Consider the following 24,036-nt stretch of genomic DNA (forward strand, 5'->3'; position numbering starts at 1 on the left):
CTTATGAAGGTCAAGGTCATCAAAGGTCAAGGTCGCGTGGTGTGATCGTTAAAAGCATGAAAAAAATTCACATCAAATTTGAGCATATCAACATTTACCCTGAGGCCCCATTTTGAGTTTTACAAAAGTGTGTTTTTTCAATATGGCGGCCAAAGTATCACTTCCAGTCTGGATTTTTTTTTCTTCATTTTTTTGTAATAGCATTTACTTACGTTCATCATAAATTTCGTTGACCTATTTCAATTACACCGGAAGTTATTCGACCGGAAGTGGATTGTACTTTCCATTGATTCCCCGTTTAAAACCGGAAGTAAAGTTAAATATTTTACAAGTACATATTATTTACTTTAGTAATGCCCCTTTGCATATTAGATTTCAGATCAATCGATGCAAAAGCTAAAAAATTGCAAAAAAATTGGAAAATTTGATCGAAAAAAGTGAGCGACGAATCTTCGAATTTCGTAATTTTTCAAGTGCTATCAGGTCAGAAATTACAGGTAGATTGTAAAAATGAAAACCCGAAGAAAATCGATGCCAAAATACGCCTTCTAGAGCCGATTTTCGATTTTTTTCACATGTTGAACTGTGGCACTTCCGGGACATTTCGATAACAATAATTCCTTCACAAATTTTCCTATTTCTAGAGATGTATTTCCTATATATGACAGCGTCTCATAAATAGACTACTCGTCTTTTTAACTTTCAAAAGCAGATAATTCTGGACATACATGGACTTGAAGGCTCAAATGTCAACGGTGAGCTGTGGAAACTATTACTGATTGGCTCAGCCAAAAAAATCTCGTTTCTGTGACTTAAAAATCCTGTTTCTATGACTTAAGTATGATTGGTAAAAAAAAAAATGGCACACCTGTACATTTAAAGGCCATGGTGCGCCATTACCGAGGATTGGTTTGAGTCTTGAATATAAGTAACTAGTCTTCAGAACTTGTGAATATACTAGAAACTAGAATTTTAAATTTAATGTTTTTATTTTATGTGATATTTTAACTCGTTTTATTTGCTATTTTCAATGGCTTAAACATTTATATAATATAAACTAAGAAATAAATAGAGATATTTGAAAACCATTTTTTGATATTATTACATCAATTTATATAGAAATACAACAACTTCCTTCATTACGACAGTATACTCCCATTAATACTGTGGGTTTTAACCTAAGTGGTTGTCTAGCCAGTTCATTTAGAATATTTAGAGCTCCAACATGGAGTAAATAATGAAATATCGACAATATATCAAGGACAGGATTTGGCCCCACAAAAGTCTATCAAGTGAAGGAATCGCTGTAGTATTTTGCTTTATAGCCACCATTTTCAAATATAAAGAGAAATAACTACAATGTGAAAACAGTTCAAATGTGTAAATTTTGTTGCAATTCAGCTATAATGTTGAAACATTTTTATAGCAACTGAATGTTAGGCTTGAGTGGACGTCTCTAATCGTGTGATCCAAGACTAGTTCTTTAAGGAAAGTTAGTGTGCAACTGTTTGTGGGCGTTTAAACAGTGGATATAATTTAGTGTCAGATGTTACTCAAAGATTTACAATATAAATAGAGCTATTCACAGATAGACCACTTCATCTGCCACGCAAAAGATCAAATCAACAAATTTCAGCATGAAGATGTTCTGTCTTGTTGGGACACTGGTAGTTAGTTGTATGTTAGTTGAGGTGTTGGGAACGTGTCAAGACCAATCCGGTATGTATTTACGAATTTTCTTAATTTTTTAAGAAAGATAATACTTTAAATTACATATATTATACAGCAACAATATGACACTCAATACGAAGATGGGGCTTACGTAGATCACCCGGAGCCCAAACCAATTCTCTGTAAATCTTTGTCACGTGTCTTGTTACTTTACTGACTGTGTAGATCCATTGTTGTCGATATTTTATTAAATTTGCCAGGTATGTCCATTTTTGATTGAAGGTTAGTGCTCGTGGATTTTTTTGTATTCCCCGTATGTAAAGTAGAGACATTTGTCAAATGTCATGTGACGAAAATTCAAAGTTACACTTTTTTGTAATGGAAGTATGCATTTTTCATTGTAAAAATGTAATAATTTTGGAAGAATACCCTTTCAAACTCAGCATGGAAATTTTCTCAAAATTTCAATTCCTGATACAATGGTCAAAATCTGTAATTTATATAAATTTGAATAATTCAATTATCTATGTAGCTTTCAATTTAAGTTATCAGAAGTCAATGAATTATCGTTGTAGTAGCGTCGGAGTGTTAATTGAAACTTTTTAAAAATAAATCTGTTGAATTTTTAAATTGGGAATAAATAAAAGAATACCCAGTTCACAAACCCAGTCACAGAGTCGATGCAGGTTAACCTTTCAGAACACATGCTTTGTTTCGCTAATGCCACCCACAACGAACTTAAATCACTATGTTATAAGTAAATAAATAATGAATTTGTTGACTAATAAGGGGCACAACTCGTGCCTAATCTAATGTTTTGCTTTCAGACAATTGGAGAGAATATCAGAAAGCGTACGACATCAATGTATACAATCCTACACATCGATTCTATACAGGAAAGAACTCAGGGGCTTCGGTTGGATTGACTGGTACCTTCGTGATCAATGAGTAAGTATGACTGAAAACCATTTTTATCGAAGATATCAATATGGAAAGCCAAATGTATCAGGTTGTGTTTACTAATCAAGCATAATTTTAGAATTACACTCAAATTATCTATATTAGATAGTGAATATCAAATGTCATTAATAAACAATAAACACTACAAGTTAGTATGCGTCAATCGCTTTTGAAAAGTTCATGACTTTGACCATGACAACTTAACAGCCAATCAAATCGCTCATGACCTTCCGGAAAATTTTTGACCATGGTCAATGTCCATTTTTTTGCTTCAATTTTTAAGGAAGACGTATGAAGCACCAGCGGCAGCTACGATACTATTTCTTTTCACTAACGATACCGTACCATATTGGTTTTCATCATATTCAATGATTGTTTTTCTTCACGGTTATGGAAGTCCAATGAAGGTTTGTATAATCAATTAGTTATTAATTGAACATTGCATTATAGTTCCACATAAAATTAGACCAAACTGTCGCGCTTTTAATACAAGCTCTTATTTTTATAAGGCCGCCCTTCTTGTTTCTTCGTCAATAACCTTTGACCTAACCTGACGACCCCCGCCTTAAACACCTGAATATAATTGGGTCAAATTGTAACATCCAATAAAAAGGCGTGCTCCAACAACGTTCTGCACTTTCAGTGGACTTGATGATCTAGTCTAATGCTTCTGGGAATACATCATTTGTTGTGTTAGCGTCACACCCAGTCAGTGCGTGAAAGGGCAGAGATTTGATTGACGGCGGGTGTCATCAATTAGATGAATATTAAAAGCATAGTTTTAAGACCCTAAAGTGGCGAAATAAAAAAACGGAACGAATGTTATATCTAATTTTACTTGGTTGATTAATTGATCTCTGATAAACTCTTGCTAAGGTGGCACTTGTGAGCCCTGTATTATCATTTTAATCTGTGTCTTTTCTCTGCGACTTAGTCAATTTTTTCTGGTTATTGATTGATACACAGATAAACTTATATTACGTTCTACTTACAGATATCTCTGTTCCACCCAAATGGTACTATTAGTGTACAGTATCTTGGAAATAAATTTCAATCGTTGTGTCGAAACATAAACTGTCAACATGAAGTGAACATTGATCCAATGTCTACTCATAAGAAAGAGTTAGTTGACCCAAGTGGATGGAGCATGTTTACTGCTATCCTGGCTCCGTACCCGGCTGGTTCGTTATGATTTTGTTCACAATAAACAATTATCCCGTGGAAACTAATCCGAAAGATGACCGAGTATGAGTAAGGTCTAATTTTGGCGTAAACGCTGCATTTACAAGCATTATTACGTGATACTCCATGACCTCTTTTAGCATAAATAATTTGTCTACCTATCATAATGAGAGATACAATTTTCCTATTCGCTCAACTCTACTGAAACATTGTGTGAAGATTATATTAAATTGAAATAATTAAATAATTTCAATCATTACAGGAAAAGAAGGAACAAGGAAGGCAATATATGATTCAGAACTAAGATGTAAATTAGATGGAGTTCTCGATAATCCTTAAAACATCACAGACCAAAACTATTGAAATAAAATAAAACTGAATTTTACTTCTCATTTTCTGTTCCTTAATACAATATTGACGATCGATTGCAAAGGTCTGTCTTGAAGAGGCAGATTCGCTATTTTGTGGGTTGATTTGGGTCTTGAATATATGTAAATAGCCTTCAGAAGTACTAGAAATGTACGAAAATCGAATAATTCCTTCAAAAATGCCCCGAACTAAAAATTTCACTTTTTATTTCTATACACACGTATGTCTGATCTATATATGGCAGAGTCTCAAGAACAGACAAGTCATTTTAACTCCGAATAATTCTGGATACACAAGGTATTTTTAAGGCCAAATGTTGGTACCAGTGTGTTCTTTGTAATGGAACATCATCGCCCCACCTGGTAATTCGAACCGTTGGGATAGATTTAAATCACTTTTTGAGCTGGCACTTGCTCTGGTTGACGGAGAGAATTTGTGTGGTTCCGGGCCTGTAAAGCAAAACCACATCCCCAGAACAAAACATGAAGTTACATTTTGGTATTGAGGCAGACTAAAAGTCGTGCAGATGAGACGATAAACGAAGGACTCATATGCTTCCACATTAAGGATATTTCGACAGTCTGCAATCGAAAAAAAGTAATGAATGGATGTCCAGGTCCTACTTTTCTTACCTAATTTGGTTAATGAAGATGGGAATTCCCTGCAGTATGCAATGAAGGTCATTTTTGCCAGGACAGCGGTTTTGCAAATGGCTACATACTTGTGAAGTTTTTTCCCCATGAGTTCTAATAATAAGTCAATCTTGAAAATACTTCGTTTTATTTTGTAAGGAAAATTGAGTTCGACATTGATCATTCTGTCTTTAAGCTACATCTCAGTTTTGAATCAGATATTTTTTGTCGTGCTCCTTCTATCCCTGAAAGTGTAAAGTGTATATTATGTAATACAATGATAATACAATATTTCGACAAGTGTCTGATATTGGTTGACGAAGTACTATTCTAAACAGAGATAAGTTACCCTTACACCATAGCGATCACCCGTTTTGTATGGTTGCGAATTTGAATAGCGGTCATAAGTTTTGAACGGATAAGACATGTGATGTTTGTGCTTAGTAAAACAGTGTCGTTACTCTAAATTTGACTATTCCCTGTAACGCCGTTCTTCAATCGCAGTACCTTCCACCGAGCAACTAGTTATTTGAAATAAAATCATAACGAACCTCCGGCAAACGGAACCATGAATGACTGAAACGAACTCCATCCATTTGGATCTACTAACTCTTTCTTTTGAACAGTACCCATAGGAACTATATCTACACGTTGACAATTCAGGTTTGCACACAATGGATGGAATTTATCTCCAAGATATTTTACAGTTATAGATCTATTATCGTGTAGCGTCGACACCTGTATTTATAAGAAAGAAAGAAACAACCATATTTTACAAGGATAACAACTTAGGTTCACAGTGAAGATTCCTTTCTACCAGCTGGTCCTTGTCCAAACCTCTTGGCATTGATCCCGGATAGCCGTAACCATTTCCAGCTGGGTCGACTGGAATGATGATGACTTATTCAAGGTCATCAGACTTTCACACGCCGTACATATAGGGCTTTTATTTGGACGTAACCAAGCGACTGGGCTATAGAACCTCAAAAATATATTGAAACCATGCTTGTGGAATCCCAGAATAAAAGTTACAGAAGAGCTTCTAAGAGGAAACAACCGAGTAACATTGTAGCTGCATTGATGTAGAGAAAACCTCAAACCTAATACGGTTATCCTAATAACGAATGGAGACGATGAGATGATCATAATCAACAGTGGTAAGTTCTGCTGACTGGACCACAAGGTACCGAACTGTCTACAAAATACCGGTACCTGGGGCAAAGACGACGAGCGGCGAATTTTGTTCCTTAGTGTTTGTTCTTATGCACCATACCCAGGTGTAACTAAGCTTCAGTAAATGTCGCCAACTTTAGGGTCATGCGGACGCACGTATTTTGCATAATGCTCCATTCCTCAATTTCACGAGTTTAAATTTCGGCTCTGATTGTCTATAGTCAATTGCCTTCATCTTCAAATGAAATAAATTTTGCTAATCCTTTATTTTTAACATAAGTTAAACAAAAATGCCGATAGATCGCTTCTAGACTGGACCACCTGGGTCGGACCTGTACTGGACCACCCAGCATAAGGTGGTCTGGTCTGCATCACTAACAGTAGTATAATAATGTAAAATATAACAAACACCAAATACGTATAACATACTTTCAGTGGACTTCCATAAACGTAACTGTGGATTAATATCATTGACGATGATGTGAACCAGTATGGTCGGGTATCGTTAGTGTACAGAAATACTGCAGTAGCTGCCGCCGGTAGTTCATACGTCTCGCTTTAAACAGAGTAAAATGAGCAGAATTTTATCTTCTCAAGGAAAATGGATAAACAAATTATCTTTAGTATAACACAAAAAAACAACAATTGTTAGGTCTATAAAAAGATGCAGCTTTATGGAACAACGATCACTAGTTAAAGTTTTATGTAACGTTTCGACGTTTTTCCCCTTCGTCCTCAGTCACAGAATGATAAGCATAGCCCCTCTATAGCGATAATCAGTTGGTTCATATTTTCATACTTATTCTTAAATAAGTAACACGATTGAAAACATATTCTTTTAAAAAACAGAAAATAGTCATAAAATCCGTTTTGCCAAAACCTCGACTAATACAATCGACATGCTAACATACTGAGTAATCTATTGCGTCAAAAACATAAACTGCATTATGACATACCCGATTTGTCTTGACAAATTCCCAATACCTCGACTAATACAATCGGCACCAGTAGAATAATAAACAGAAAGCGTATCTTCAACATGTTAGCAACTGAGAGTGAGTTTGTTACTGCGATGTTGATCGTAGCAGGTGCAGATTTCTATATAATGTCCACGCACTCATGAAGCACAATTTATATCCTTAATTTCATCGATTTCATTATAATCGTAAACATCTGCCTCTATGCCAGCCTCTGACCTTTTGATCCTTAAACTTTTGGAAAGATGGATATTTTTGTATTTCATTGATTTCAATCATTTTCCTCCTACAATGAAAAATTCCAGAACGTTGTGTCCTGAAAACATTTCTAGTATTAGCTTAAGATGCCAGTAATCATGGTACATAGCTACGCTCTCATTTTGCGTTAAAGTACGTCACTAAATTCATCAAAATCAAACCTCTTAATGAAATGCAACTATGAAAATCCTCGAACCGATTTTCTAAAACCATTTTGCACATGCGGACAACTGACTGCAGCAGGAAGGATAGACGATAAAAACGGTCTTAAAGGCCATGGTTCGCCATTTCATGGAATGTGATAATGAAAATGTTTTACAAAATATGCTGAAGGCCCCTTTAAAATTGATCACTGTATAGGTTGATTAATTATTGATTCTGTTTACGCATTGTAGATTATTAATGATCCCAGAACTATGAATATAATTAGTAATAGAATAGTAATTAAATATGGATACCGAACAACATTGAAACTTCGTATTAAGTATTTCTGCTTGCCATTAACAGTTCTGCAACTTTTGACAGTTGTACCACATTCTGTAATGTAATTAACATTGATATTTTCATAATCTTAATGTACTACTGATCCTCTTCGTATAAGACATCATTAATTTTTTTTATTTTTTAATATTAATTTTCACCAGGGTGAAAATACAAGTTTTTAATTCAAAATTATGTTTTATAATTATATTCCAGTTTTTTAATTCAAAATTAAAATAAATAGATATTAGTCTTCAGAATAACATTACTCCTTCAAATATACATCAAACTGGAAATTTTTCTTTCTATATATGTCTTTTGTGAACACATAAGATTAGCTAAAATAAATTCCTGTTTCTTAGACTAATGTACGATTGGTTTAACGGATGGCGAATATATAATACTGTGGTGGCAAGCAAACTAAATATGCCCTGGTCGGTGTTTGGATTTCCAGAATATATTATTGTTGTAAATAATATTACAAGTTGCTAAAGCAAAAGAAAGCGATTTGTCTCCTATGTGACAAATTAAAATAAATCTTCTACTGAAAACGGGATCCATCATAGTTTAGTTTCGCAGGAAACCGCGAAAAAAGACAGAATTGTGATCTTCTAATTCTCTCTTACAAACCACTGATATCCTATTTTGGGTTTCGTTAACCGTTGGATTCAACTAGAACCAATCAATTATTCGAATTGAAGAGCATTAAGTTCACATTAACTTTGATGAACTGCAATTAATAAGTTAATTATCGTGTCAGCATCTAGTCAAACTTTTACTTAAAGGAATAGATTTTGGAAAAAATATATGTGTATCGGGGACACTGATAGCATCGATTTACACCTCGCCTATTCAAAAGCAAAATTTCTATATTTTAAATTAATTCATTGCCCATATTAATGAATAAATAAAACCCTTTCGTGTTGGCATATTAAGACCGTTATAATCTTCAAGTACTTTGAGATTGTATTTGTCATAAAAAATCAGAAAATAATATAAAATATGTTTATCAATATAAAAATGATTTGTAGTAAAAAAATCTGTACAGGTTCATGTTATACGAAGGAAATGATGAAGAGATTAGCTAAGACTAATGATAATGAAAACTGTAGTGAGACGCCGTGTGCCATGATCTCTGTTGTGGTAGTGTCAATGCTTATTTGCCCTCCTAACGTAAAATACACAGTTGGCGATTTCTTCCCATCGCCTCCATAATTATAACCTAACATTCTAAGTTTATACACTCGTCCTCGTTCCAGATTTGGAAGAACAGCATGTGTCACTTTCCCAACCACAATTTCTCTGGCCAATGCCATCTGTTCGCTGAGCTCCCAGTACCGTATCTGTAAGATAGATTATCATATTCTTCGATGTAAAAATAATCGGTGATAAACAATCATATTACATAATATTAACAATAGACAGGACGTTGGTTAACTCCAGTGGTGTAAGATATCCATGGATAATGAACTGACCTAGTCTTGAATGCACGAGTTGCGTCCCTTATTTCATTATCATTAATAGTATTTACAGCAAACGAGTCTGTGTCGGTAAGTCAAATAATGCATAAAAACACACGTGGGAATCTCCACGAAAAAGAAGAAATCATCTAACCTTGTATCCTAGTAATGCTTCTTCATTCATGGTCGTTGAAATTCCTCGCCACCATACGTTGATGCTGGAACTGTCTCGTGATGTGACGTTTACATACTCCGGATATAGAAGGGGAGCTGTAACAAATTACCATAACGTTACTTTCAATCTATCCTATTTTTTTCTTTCGTTAATGGTTTATTGTACGACTTTTTTTAAATATTGAGCATAATTGTGGTGTATGTTCTCGCATACATTAATTTAAGAACACGCGGTCAGTTTCTACAGGAATTCAAAGAGTAGCAATATGAGTAATGGTATACAGAATAAAGTCTATGGGCAACAGGGGCGTATCAAGTCAAAACCCGAGGAGATTTCGGACGGCTTGATATAAATTTTGAGCTTTTATAGGACTTAATTTCTAAAGAAGGCCCTCCCCCTAAATACGCTACTGTATTGGCAAATTTCTACCCATTTAGACTTTAACATTACACTATATATAGGTAATATAATAAATCAAGACGTACGATAAGCCCATGTAGAGACTCTCCAATCCTCACTTTTAGGACCAAGACCAGCTGCATTATAAACCTGTACATTCACCCAGTAGTCTGAATTCTCTGTCACACCAATAACTCGACCAGATTCCGCTTGGCCAAGATGTCGGACAAACAGCGCATCTTGGTAGGTAAGGCCTTCCATCCAATAATTTATCTGATCAAAATGGTATAAAAGCATAAATATATCAAATGAACGAGAATAACGACTAAATGTATTTGGATCCTGTTGTAGGTGACTGAGTAGGTCTTGGGCTACGAGACATAATGATATTCTCGTAATCTCAATGGTCATTGATAGTAATATTGTTTACTATAACGCATTTATAAATGAAGACGTCTTAACTCTGTCAATATGAAAGATGAACAATCTGGAACCAATGGATAGTAGGCAATAAGTATAGTGTATAATTTTAACTCACTTGGTAGCCTTTCACACGGCCTTTCATATGAGCTCTGTCATCCGGAATGGGCTGCCAAAATACATCAAAAGCTGTGGCATTTATTTCCGAGGCTGTAACATCAGAAGGAGTTGCAACAGGCACTGAAATAAAACAATAAGTTATAAAGAAAGACTCTCTATTACAAGCAAAAAGCTTTCATAGAAACTGGAGAGCTCCATTTCCAAAAATATTTGGGAAAAATGGCAATGGAACTCCAACGAATATTTATTACGAAACGAAACCTTTGCTTTTTGGGTGTCAGCTCGGACAAAAATCCAAATTACTGTGTAGCCATATTCTGGATACGCAGTCGTACTTTGTACTAAGAAAAGACCCAAAGATGTTGCAATTTTAGACAACGGGTCTTCAAGAGAAAATGTTGGAAAAGAAAAGTAAGAACCAAGTACTCACTGTCCGGTGCAGAATATATTACAGAAATAGTAGAATTGGGACCGGCTCCCAGAGAATTCAGCACTTGAACTTTGACCTCATATTCTCTATAGTAATTTTCATATTCAACAATATGAATAAATCTATCTTTGTCACCACCCACCATACTCTAAAATGTGAATAATTGGACAATCAAGTGGCTTCAGGCATAAATATGCGTTATCCGATTCGATCGCAGTATAAATTTCTAAACTCGGAAAAGGTATAGTGTGGATGAGATGGCAAGCTGTCTTTGGAACTCGAGGCGTGTTGACATCACTATACGAGAAAATTTATGTTTCATAATGATATTTGTCTGTACCAATCAATATGTGGGGTTGCGAGATTGGGGCACTTTGACAGGCAATTGGCAAATTGAAAACAATTTTATATTTAAATGTGTATATGAACACCGTTGATAACCTACCGAACCGAGCCAGCTCCCAAAGTTGTTCTCCTTCTTCCTCCAAAAAACCTTGTAATAGAATCCTGGACCAGCACGGTAAGCTTCGTGCATCGGCTGAAATAAAGTTAATATTCTGTTGTCGCACATGATGCAAACAATCAAGGATCTTTTACGGTTCGAATTGGACTCTTCAAATGGTCCTTTGTCAAAATATCACTTCCTTGTAATTCAAGACTGTCTGGTTCCAAGCTCAAAATCTTAGAAAAGCTTACAGTCATGTGTTCATAGTGGAAACCTACTAACAATCCTATGCACTAAAAAAATAGTTTAATTCGAAAAAATGCAATAGCATGTGTTTGAGACAGCTGAGTATGATCTATATAGAAATAATTCCTTCCGACAGTTGACCTATACAGATAAACTTTCTGATAAATTACGATATGATCTCTGTACTCCATAAGATCTGTGGACACTGAAAATCTCAACTTTAACTTACTTCCCAAACTATTCTCAATTCTCCCACGCTACCTCCACCACCTGTTATATCTTCTAATGGTGTCACTGGAGGGGCATCGGTGATCCCGTAGAAAACTACGAATATATATAATTGTGGTGAACCATTTATATGGTTTTCAGATTTGAAATTAATATGTTGAGAAGGGCATCTTAGAAATCTAAGATATTTTTTTTTTAAACTTGGCATGTATTCAAAACTAAAGATTTTTTTAAATCACGATGAAGTTTTATGGATTTATCGGATTGTAGGGATTAGGGATTCCGTTGCCTAAATATTAGACGGGATAAGTTCTCTGGTGAATATAGAATACTCTTCTCGGCCATGTTTGATAATTTATATTTTATGTTCATTCTAAAAGGTAGAAAACCTTTAATATGTTTTCATGATATGATTGAACAAATATCAGCTTGTAGAGTAAATGAAGATACTCCCGTGCGTTCATTTACAAAATTTTTATCAGTGGAAATACTTACTCGAAGGTAAACTTGGCCCTCCATAACCATATTCATTGTAAGCAGCAACTCTAAAACTATATCTAATACCGGGTGTAAGGTTTTCAAGGTGGTAGCCCTTTTTAGCCGAATCATCGGGCAACTCTACTTGGGTCACATCGATATCTGCAAGGAACCGTTATGGGTATATTTATGATGATTCATGGCCAGGATAAGCAGATACGGTAATAAAGCATATACAAATATTAACAGGTGGTTCTGGACAAAAATATTCATTAAAATATCCAAAATAAATATGCACAAAGTAAAGCACTGCTGTTTCAGATTTCCATATTTGTTTTGATAGCAATTTTACATCTACCTCCGCCGACTAAGGAAATGACATACACGTTCACCAGCTCAAAAGTTTAAGGGATTTAAGTTTTGGTTTAAAAAACAACACCTTTGTTATGACCCGTATATTATCCTGGAAATATATGCAGGTCTATTAGCTTTGTGTAAATTCCACACAAACGGGACCTGGCTTTTCCAGTCAACCTCTGTCAGTGAAATCTTTTAAGAAGAATCTTTTATGGATTAGTCATCAAGCTGAATTACTTACTGTTTTTCCATGTCTCCCATTTCTTGTCCAAATGATTCATAATTTCTATCCTATACATGAGTATTGAACCACCATGTGTTAATCCAGGAGACCAGCGAATATCTAGATCTCTACCATGAATGTTGTTAGCAAACACACCACCTGGTTCTCCGGGTGGACCTGGAAGGCAGCAAAGGATTGAAGATGAATGGGGTGTCTACTGGGCTTTTCAGCATATTTGGGGGTATTTCGGTTAGCAAATTATGTGTGAAAGAAATGAAGCTAAGACAACAATATTGTGATCTGAATTTATGTGTTTTTAAGGACGTGTATTGTAGAGATCCAAAGGCCAAAGCGTTAATCATGAAGTATCAAGTACCTATATGCACTTACCATAGACCGTCAGAAAGGCGCTGCCAGAATCCAAATCTTGTGGAGTTTGGGCAATGCATTTATAGTCTCCTTGGTGTATATACTGGGCATTTCTAATATATAAACCATGTATTCCATCTCGAGTACCCTACAGAAAAACAATAGCAATAATTGTTTTCAGCAACTAGGACACTCAGTCGGGTTTACCATAGATATTTTCATGATCAATGCACCGATACTATGTATGCCCTATTTTAACATTGCTGTCATACAATATTTAAATTTCTATACACCTTAGACACCTATCAGGTTGGTTAAAAAACTACAACAGAAATATTTTGGATTGGAATACGTAAAAATTTGTTATATGAGTAACCGACATGTATTTATTGAAAATATTAAATTTGCTAACTTCTTAGCCTTTGGATAGTTGACGATTGACTTTATTTAATCTATTACTTACCAGCGCATAATGTGGTTCCATTTCGAAATCAATCTGTCTATCATAGAAGAACCAAATGTAGACCAGATCATGCTTTTTAGAATCATAGGAAGCTTGGCAGAACAGGAAGGCTGTATTATTCACTAATATTCTTGAATTATCTGGTGGATTCACCAGTTTTGTTTCGCCTGGAAATACATCAATTATTGCTTTCACTTTGGTTTCGGAATTACGCTATGATATGAAAGTTTACTTTCTTTGGTGGACTGTAGAAATTAGGCATGTGAGAATTTTGCAAAGGCATGAGCAATATCAATGTACCAAAACAAGTATACGCACTCCCTTGTGGTCATTACATCAACATTACACATATGGGGCCAGAACTATTTTCTGTTCTCATGTGAAAGTAGCTCGCTGAGCCTATTTCGTTGTGCTCACGCACACTCGTGAGATCACTATAGGAAGCCCATAAACGCATTATTTCTGTTTATCGCCAATGATATGCCAGTTTCTACTTAATATCATTGTACTTACTAGTAATATAAATAGTTGCTGATGATGTGTCACTTCCGAGATCATTGGTTGCTGTACAGGTATATTCGCCAGAATCAGATTGACTTAATTGGGTGATAATTAGATTACCATTTGGCATAAAGATATGTTTACCGTTGCTGGAACCTACTGATAGACCCATTTCACTACCATCTTTCTGCCACGTAATTGTTGGAAACGGTGCACCTTCCGGTGAACAGATCAGTGTGATGTTACCGCCTTCAGTAGCTACTGTTGATTTGACCGGATGTTTCGAAAAAGACGGCGGGAAGCCTGAAAATCGTACATCATAAGACTTTTAATGCGGGTTTAATCCAAAATATATTGTTTACTCAATGCCTATAATACTAATATGCCTATAATTCACCTAATAACACTTACTTAGTATTCTGAGTTGAGCGCTGCTGAAAATTACACCATGAGTATTTTCAGCTCGGCATTGGTACATTCCTTCATGTTGTTTATCCACGGACTCTATCGTCAGTACATTTCCCTTTACCTCATAATCTCCGGGCACTGCTGTGAGTATTTTGGTGTCCTTGTACCACGTGTATGTCGCTCTGGGTACAGCTATTGTAAGACATTTCCACGAGATTTTCACTCCCTTGTCCAGATGTTGGTTCTTCAGTGGGAACATGAAGTAAGGTTTGGCTGTAACAAGATTATAAGAACATTGTCTCCGGTGTATTATTGTAGTTTCATTTGGACTTTGGACAAAGGACATGTTGGTACATATCAAAGGACATGTTGGTACATATCAAAGGACATGTTGGTACATATCAAAGGTCATGTTGGTACATATCAAACGACATGTTGGTACATATCAAAGGACATGTTGATACATATCAAAGGAAATTTTGGTACAAGTAATATTTTTCGGTTTCACAAAACATTGAAAACAGATAAGAGATAATAATGTGTAAAGTCTACATATGGTCATTTAACAAAAAAAAGATACAACTAAACGCTACATCGCGCCACCAGAATGCGAAAATACCAAAGTCCACATTTGGTCATTTAACACAAACGTCGCAACTGATATGGATAAATGATAATGGAATCTCACAATGAATGAGTGTCCAACGGACCTTCAACAGAAAGGAGTATGGTTTTCTTAGCTGTATTACTCTTTCCTCGTCTTACATGGCAAGTATATGTTCCACTGTCCTCTAACTTTGCGTTGTGAATAATCATTATACGCATACTGTCGTCAAACGTCACATTCGATGGTAGTCCATAATCTTCTCGTTCCCATCTATAGTACATCGGTAACCTATAGGTAGACGGTGAATAATGATTGAACCACTGTGCAGCTGCTTTGAGTTAATAACAAGATCATTGAGAAATTAAAAAGGCTATCCGTTGCAAATAAACAAATTAAACCAAGATATGATCATACCTCTTAATCTAATACCAAAATCCTTTTAACGATGTTAATGTATGGCAGCCAACAGCAAGGTTACTTAGTAACAAAAGGTAACAGTATCTGGCTTTGTGATTTGAGAAGGTATGCGTGAGTGACTGGGCTGCGCTCCGTAGAAAACAACGAAACTGAGCTGAACGTTGTTTTTTGTGGGCGTAAGTATTTGGAATGCTGTTATTATATCATATATTATGAAGTCAATTAGTTTTAGGTTGGAAATGTGACCTACTTTCCGTAAGCGAAACATTCAAGTCTGACATTTTGTCCTTTTTGGGGTTGAGATGGAAACACTGCAGGGAAATCGTTGTGGATTAATGGTCCATAGTTATTGGCATCTGGAAAACAAAAAATTTCGGTTTATTAGACATACTTGTCGAACTAACATTTTTATTTCACAAAAATGTTTCCAAGACGCCTATAATTGAGAATAAGAGTACATTGTCGCATCATATTTAGCCTTGAATGGGGAAAATAAAACAAGAATAGATCTTTATACACTATATCATATGAGTTTCAGCCGACAATTCTTACTCTGTTCGGAAAACCTGATGGTACCTCTGACCTGATGACTTCACTACTATACAGCATTTGAAATTTGATTAACAGAGTTATCTTGCTTATTTTTTATCATTTATATTTAAGATATTCATACAAGTCGGTTAAAGAATAAAACCAAAGCCGTTATTCAACAAGATTAGTAACTGAAACCTCATGGACTGGAACACACAATTCTCTTCCGTACTAAACAAATAGCTTACTTTCTGTCACTACTTCCAAACCAATACCAAGACTGGCTCTGGTGGGTGGCTGAACCGTTGCCATGGTGACATCATTCGATGTCGTCAAGGTAACTACACAGTGATATTGAGCAGCGTCACTTGGTTGTAATTCAGAGAAATACAGGTGTCCATTTTGTGATATAAACATATGTGGATTTAATCTTGGACGAACGAAATGGCGAATGTCGTCCTGATACCATTGGAAATTTACCGCTGAAAAAAAAGAAGTCCGATAAAACAAACTTAGCTGAAATGCGAGATTTTCTAGTGAGCAGCTACGATTATCTCTATAAACCTCAACATACAGATAGAAAGACATGGTAGAATCTGGTTTTGATTATGAGTAGAGGAAGAGGATATCATTTCGTATATATACTAGTTTACTCTTGCCTCCTCCTCTGTGTTGTGTCTCACCCAATCTGCAATTTCCTTCTGTAACAGATTTGATAGTATCTGCAATTTAACACACATTGAGCAAAAAGAACTCAACAAATATGGAATTGTTCTTATGTAGCGGTTATTTAATTACTTAAATTACAAATACAGCAGTACCTGGATTGTATTTTGGTGTATTGCAGCTAATAAATGTCCCTTGATATAGGTAGCCTCTCACAGCTCCTTGTGCATCGTTAGAAAACTCTCTCAAATCTGAAAAATATATAATATATCAAAATTAATATACAGTGGTGTAACCTATTTTCGTGGATATAAGGATTCAACACCGAATTTCGTAAAAGTTAAAAAACGAAAATTTTTTTATGTCTTAGATGTTTTCTCAGATATTCTATAAAATAATTAAAATTGGTTTGTTTAGATTTTCTTTTTTTAGATGAATCCTTCCTTTGACCCATATTTCATGAGTAACCAACTTGACAACGGCGGCAGAATGCGTTACCTATTTTCGTGTACACTGTTTGATCTATAAATAAGTCGAGAAAAACACGTGGTGGTATAATTAACCTTTCTTAGTATTTATCTTTAATATCAATTGAATTATAACTTCAAAGAACCACGATTTTAAAATGAAATAGTGACTGACAAAATAAGATACGTAGCGTGATTTATTGCTAAAAGTCACTGAAAGAACATAAGAATATGGTCCACTTTGTGTTCCATAGAAATTTTCTGCTGATAAGGAATCCACTAGTTGACCACGTGACTTCATTCGCTGGACTACATTCTAGCAGACGACACTTGGAATTTCGATTACCGATTGGGATTATAAGGAAATTCGGCCAATAAAAAATGGTAACGTTTGGTAATAACTGAAATCCGCCATTTTGTATTTGTCAAAGTACAGTAATACATTTTACCTTGCTTGAAACTACTGGATTCATTCTACTACCTGATATTGTAGAGAAAACCCATGTTTATCAAAACAAACTAATGCGGAGGTCGGGCAAGTTCGCTTATGTAAATTATTAATCCTTCCAGGAAATCCACGAATAATAGGTTGCCACGAAATTAGGTTACTTGACTGTATATAATAATTTGAAAATTTCAGTAAAAAAAACGAAAAGAAAAAATTTACACGGAACTTACATCCACCAACAATGTCCACAGGACTGCTCAAAATCGACCCGAATTTATTTTCAGCCACGCATTGGTAACTTCCTGGATCTTTGTCTAGGTCTGGGTTGGATATTGTCAATCGGCCATTTGTCATAGTGTAGCGGTCATCAGCCTGGTAGACGATCTCCTTCTGTTTAGCAGTACCATAGCCCTTATACCAGTGGTATACAGGCTGGGGCAAGCCAACCGCTGAACACTCCAGAAACACTTGTTCTGATTCTTTTATCATCATCACTGATTGTGGTTCTTTGATAAATCGTGGACCCTTCTCTATTTTCCCCAAATCTTGAGTTTTGGATCCATATGCTGAAAAAGATAAACATTATAGTGGTGAAACGATATCTGTAAGTAATTGTTGCATCGATATACATGTATATGTTTTATGTATGTTTAAAGTTATGTGTATATATGATTTATGTGATTCTACATGAGACATTCACTAATTTGGATATAACCAGTTATTCGCTTTACAAATATACATTGTAACGGTGACTCCTGTAAAATAAAACAGTTCAGTAATAATTCAATATCCAAAATTTAAGGAAGGTGTTATGAACAAGGACCAGATCAAATAAATTTTAGATTGAATGAAAGGATCAAAACTATGATTAAGTTTGAACTATTGGAGAACTTACTGTAATCTCTTTTAGCTTCGTTGATTCGGAAAGACTCAGCTATGCTTATCTCGCATATGTATGGTAGGCTGCGCATCTTAGCACTCCAACCCCATAAATATTCCTCGTGTGTTACTGGAATAATGAAACAATCAAACAAAGTGGGAAGGCAGAAATCATAAAACAGCACTTTAAAAAGAAGCGAACAACATGTTATTAAGAAATATGAAAATTATGGTTCTCTGGGATCCTGTCGACCGTCTGGTCCTCTTATAAATCCTTCTCAGATTATGCATTCAGTTGTGTCCACTAGAATTCTGAATTCGGATAACAATCATGACATTATTTAATTTAGCATGATACTACTGGATCGTCAACTTTGCAACAGGGACGTCAAGTAGTAGTTTCGATCACATTTCATATTATATCATAACTTAATAATAAAACCTGTCCACTTACAATCAAATGTGTAAATGATGTGGGTTTGTACTGGTTTTCTATCAACGTCTGCATCGGTTTTCCAATGATCTTCTATAACAGTCGTACCATCTCCTTCCCATTTCAACTCTCCACCGACATCCAATCCACTCGTGAACCAATTTAAATTTCTATACAAGGAACAAAACTCACTAGAATAATACAGCCTACTGGCAAGACTTCGTTGGGATCTTTGATGGTGCAGAGAACTGAATGTTCACTTTTAATATTGCCTGATATTGTCAAATTCGTTTGGTTTACCTTTCGAATACGGTTCTTTGATTTCGTATAATTTTTGTACGTATTACAGTTTGTGATACAATGCTTATTTTCAAGTAAGCCAATTACCAAACTCACTGATGAATGTGTAAGGTAAAACCGCAACTGTAATTATACAATGTATAATAATAATTAAGAAATTTACTGAAATAGAAAATGTCTAAAGCTGTTGATTTGAATGTAGAAAAAGTTTACCTATTCACAACGTTATTCTTTAACCACGTGGCTATGAATACATGTTCCACGTTATCATTTACACTCAACAGCGTGGCTCCGTCAGCCTAAAAACAAGTTAAATGGCATTTTTGACAGTCGGTTATAGGAAATGGTTATAGCATAATTAATTTGTATGGTAAATGTCATAGTTAGCTGACAAAAGTCCCCGGGACTGGGGTTTTTGCATTAGTCGTGACTTTTGATATGATGTCTTGCATATAATTGTTACATTTAACCAACATGCAAACAGCAAAGAACAGTTTACATCATTGATTTAGAGGTAAATAAACTGTTTGTGATTGGGGTTGAGGTGTGTGTGAGATTTGTGGTCACCTAATGAAGAAAATCATAGATCCAGGAGACTATCATTCTCTTATGTTGGTGAATTATTTAATTCAGGCAATTTACTACATAGAAATAACGAGTACCTGACAAGCTCCAGTGGATTCAAGGTAACCATGTGTTGGATAAAAATTAAACTTATAACAAGTCTGGTCATTCTGTACCCAATCCAATGGACAATCTATTTAAACAGTACAAAAGAAGAAGTGCTGTATTATCTACATGAAATAATAAAACGAACATGATTCAGTGGGACCTTGCTCCAATATTCTTGCAAAAAAAAACACATTTTAGTAACGATGCAAATAATTCTCAATAATTGTTTTCGCAAACCAGTTATGATTATATCATTACACAGTCATTTACTGCTCTATTGTAGCAATGTAACGTTTCGACGATTTTACTCTCTTCTTTTTGAAGTACCATTGTCGAAACGCCGTACTGTTACAATAAAGCAGTAAATGCTAACTATAAGATTTGTTTTGTTATTAAGTCAATTAAAAGAAGAACAAATGAGAATGCTAAATCAACAAACATTCCTTACCGAACTGTGACCAAGTCAGGGGCACAAACAACAGTAAAACAATCCATATCTTGATCATCTGAAGATGGAAGTTATATCGAGTATTAATGTTAGTAATACACGTGAATTAAATATTGAACTTTTCCATATGGTAAATCCGATTTTCTGTTATTTGACTGGGTTCACTGAATCCTCAATATCATTATTTTCTTCCTTAATTATTGGTAACATATATTAATTTATTCTTTCGATAAGGGAATCACTCTATATTTGTAAAATGTTTATAAAACACAATTAATGATCAAATATATAATTGGATTACTATACATTCCCAGATATTGTATTCGGAAAGCTTCACATATTCATATTCAGCCACTTGGAATACAGTAGTTATTTTTATGCTCACCCTTGAAATTACTTTGTCGAAAACTTGACAAGTGACCAATATTAATAGAGATTAAATTATTATTGCGATAAGTAAGGTAATTATATTGATAAACATATATACATGTACTATAGTCATGATAACTACGGATTAGATACACTCAACTGTATTGTAAATATTCCCAATGCTATTACGTCTATCGGGAAATGAAGGCATTTTTCAATATGTTTCGATCCAGCTTTTAAACAATTGCAACACTAGATCAATGACTCGTCCGTCGTCATATATAAGCTAATCTTCATCTTTAATTTGAACTAAGCAATGATCCATGACTAACATTTTAACGGGTGATATTTTGAAAAAATCAACTTTTTAACATTTTTTCGCTGTTATTTGTTCTAATGCTCTTGGACTATTAACCATAGATATACTTATCCAGTGCAAATCAGAGATCTGTGAGTTAATTTGTAAGCATACCTTTCGGAGTAGCTTTTTTGTAATTATTCGTATATATATCGATATATATTAAATGACGTTGTTTTAGAATAGCAGGTTTGTATTTATTGCATTGATACAGAATTTGTTTGACAATAGATTGAACATATATAGGTTACAGCATACAATATGCGTCTTTTTTTAGAGCTGTAATTCAATGTGTCCTGAAGGTTGTAGCAGAAGGGACTGTTAGTTACTTAATACTAAAGCTTTAGGATTTTCGAAGGTTCCTCGGGAAGAAGGATGAACGAAATTACATCAGTTCCAATTGCCTATCTACATCAAACAATGCCTGTCTCGGAATAACTCACCTTGCAAAGGTTTTTAGCTATGGAAATATAGATTATATCCATTCTCTTATAAAATACGAAAGGTACCAATCTACGAATAATGTTGGACTTACTTTTGACAAATTCAAACACTCGGTTCAGTCACCGGTAGAGCACATTTTCCAGTCGTTTATCCAATATTTTGAACGGTTTTTCCAAGATGGCGAACGGATATGTTTAAATATTAGCAACAATCGTATTATCTCTAAATTATGAAAAGTCAAGTTTATCTAAGTTGACCTGATAATGGACCTAGATACAAGGAATGTTCACAAATATTACTGATATTTTATATATAAAGATTTGACGATACACATCAGTATTGGGGGAGATCCTTCACCACGATTACCACAATTTATTATACATTTATCGTACCTGTATTTAAAAAAAAAGGACAACAAAACAGTGAGACCAAGGAAAAGGAAATACATGTATGTCTTAATAAACAGAGTATTTTGCAATTATTACTGCCTTTCAATCATGTCTTGTATTGAAAGGTACTGTAGAATCTGCGTCACTAAGCTATATATAGAAGTAGCACATGTTTAAAATCTCGGAACTTTCAGAATTCTGACAATCACGTTAATCCGACATTGTTTTACAGTCTCAGTGTATGTCGGGTCATACAGAGCCTACTGTATCATGAAATTCATTGATAATCCAATATGTAAGATGATTGCAAATGACACATTCTTCTTCAAATTGACAATATCAATCATTCATATCAATTCTTCAGAGAGCTTATGCTTACATAACATCAAGCAATTGTTACTATCATAGTGTATAAGTGGGTCCAAATGGACATACAAGTATAATAATTTGAGAAAATAGCATTGAAGAACTATGGAATCGAAATCATAAAACTTCTACAAAATCTGTAAAAAATTAGAATAGCATAACCTTACCTTTACAACCAAGATCCTTATCATAGTGAAGACAACATATTTTCATGTAAAATATGCCTAACGTGAGATCATGGTTAATTTGGAAAGAACAACCAATTTCCACATAAGAATCACGATTTCACGATTGTCGTGGGCAATAATATTAAAATCTTTGAAAAGGGCATGTAACTCATCACGATTATCAAAATACTGCATTCAACCATTCTGTGTTGTGTAGTGTTACAAGACTGTATCCCGCCGACCCTTTATGATCCCTTACGTGCTAAAGACCTAGCATTATATTTTATCATTGATGAGCTATTAAACATGAAATCGATAAGAATTTTACTGTTATTATCTATAAAATAAAATGGGTTGCCTCCCCTTAACTCTATTTAGGATCAAATCATAAATACTACACACTAACACGTATGGGAATCATCTCGCTGTCGATGTTTCTGGGGTAATAATGTAGATCGCTTTCCGTATTATGTAATGTAACGGGTTTTCTCTTTGTAATGCTACATTTGACATCAATTGTTATTATGAGTACCGGATATACCCTTCATCGTTAAGTTTTCAGATGAGCCCTGTGTGCTTTAGACCGAAAAAAACGAAAATAGCCATGTCGATGCCACTTTCATAAACAGGTTTTTTTCTGTTAGATTCTGCATGATGATGTCCAATGCCCCTTTCTTTTCTAGATCTATGATTTGATTTTTTTTTCACAATGGGCATCATCGTTTCGGTGCTAACCTTCTCCGTTTGGGCAAGATACGGTACGTTTGAGAAGATAGACAAATATCTTTAATAAAACCAATTCTTTAGTACTGTCCCTACCATCACTTTGATCTTCATCACCATTTCATTTTCAAGTGCATCGGGACGAGATGAATCACATCAAAGGCCCTATAAAATTCAATTAAATGTAATGTTTAGTGTAATTAACGAGATATGAAGTTGGTCTCCATGTATTTGCATGTCTGTCAGTTGATTAGAACTGAATGACAAGTCAAACCTAATGATAGAGTATTCCCTGTGTAGTCTGTATCAATAGGGCGTCTAGGAGTTCTGAGATTCATTAAGGTAGCTGTCAATTTGGAGTCTATAATAAACATCGTTAGCTATCTTCTTTCTTCTCTTCAGAGTAATGTCACAGTCTGGAAGGTTTCCCTATATCAAGGTTTCTTTCCTATACTGTACTTCCTGCTGTATGTTTCCTATACAAGCCACGTTAGGCAACAGTCATTGCAGCTTGTCCGTCACTAGTTCTTGCTATAAAATCAATCTTGTTGCAGCGAAGGGCTAAAGTCTTTAAGGAATAGCGCTAGTATAATCATTTTGCGATTAACAAAGATCGGAAACCATAAACATCCTGTAACACACGGACAATATGAAAGACCTTTCCTCACTATGGAACCAGTTGACGACCATGCAGAAACGCCAGTCAGTCATCTCTTTCAAATGATAACACTCAGATCTTAAAGCCATTTTTAAAAAATGTTTCACTATCTTGATAAACGCAGGAGATATCGCCACTGGGTAGTGCCTGAGTTGTCAGACTATCCAACAACATACTAGTTCTTATGCCATATTCCCATGAGTTGGGACCATAATATTTCACAGTAAAGATAAGAAGATAACAATAATAACATGCTTAGATTATCATATTA

At 34.9% G+C, this 24,036-nt stretch overlaps 3 protein-coding genes across 3 annotated transcripts; 1 reads left to right on the forward strand and 2 right to left on the reverse strand.

The window, feature by feature from the left end:
- Positions 1–1,637: 1,637 nt before the first annotated feature.
- Positions 1,638–4,152, forward strand: LOTGIDRAFT_159935 (hypothetical protein; the record flags this gene model as incomplete). Its single annotated transcript, XM_009054624.1, has 5 exons — positions 1,638–1,719; positions 2,499–2,619; positions 2,915–3,038; positions 3,626–3,812; positions 4,076–4,152. The coding sequence occupies 5 exons, from the start codon at positions 1,638–1,640 to the stop codon at positions 4,150–4,152; spliced, it is 591 nt and encodes a 196-aa protein (XP_009052872.1).
- A 333-nt stretch (positions 4,153–4,485) lies between these two features.
- LOTGIDRAFT_159936 (hypothetical protein) lies at positions 4,486–7,028 on the reverse strand (the record flags this gene model as incomplete). Its single annotated transcript, XM_009054625.1, has 3 exons — positions 4,486–4,631; positions 5,366–5,552; positions 6,972–7,028. The coding sequence occupies 3 exons, from the start codon at positions 7,026–7,028 to the stop codon at positions 4,486–4,488; spliced, it is 390 nt and encodes a 129-aa protein (XP_009052873.1).
- Positions 7,029–14,004: 6,976 nt separating this feature from the next.
- LOTGIDRAFT_115778 (hypothetical protein) lies at positions 14,005–15,311 on the reverse strand (the record flags this gene model as incomplete). Its single annotated transcript, XM_009054626.1, has 3 exons — positions 14,005–14,318; positions 14,427–14,696; positions 15,134–15,311. The coding sequence occupies 3 exons, from the start codon at positions 15,309–15,311 to the stop codon at positions 14,005–14,007; spliced, it is 762 nt and encodes a 253-aa protein (XP_009052874.1).
- Between the last annotated feature and the right edge of the window lie 8,725 nt (positions 15,312–24,036).

This window comes from Lottia gigantea (genome assembly GCF_000327385.1).
Source record: "Lottia gigantea unplaced genomic scaffold LOTGIsca_22, whole genome shotgun sequence".
NCBI classification, from domain to species: domain Eukaryota; kingdom Metazoa; phylum Mollusca; class Gastropoda; family Lottiidae; genus Lottia; species Lottia gigantea.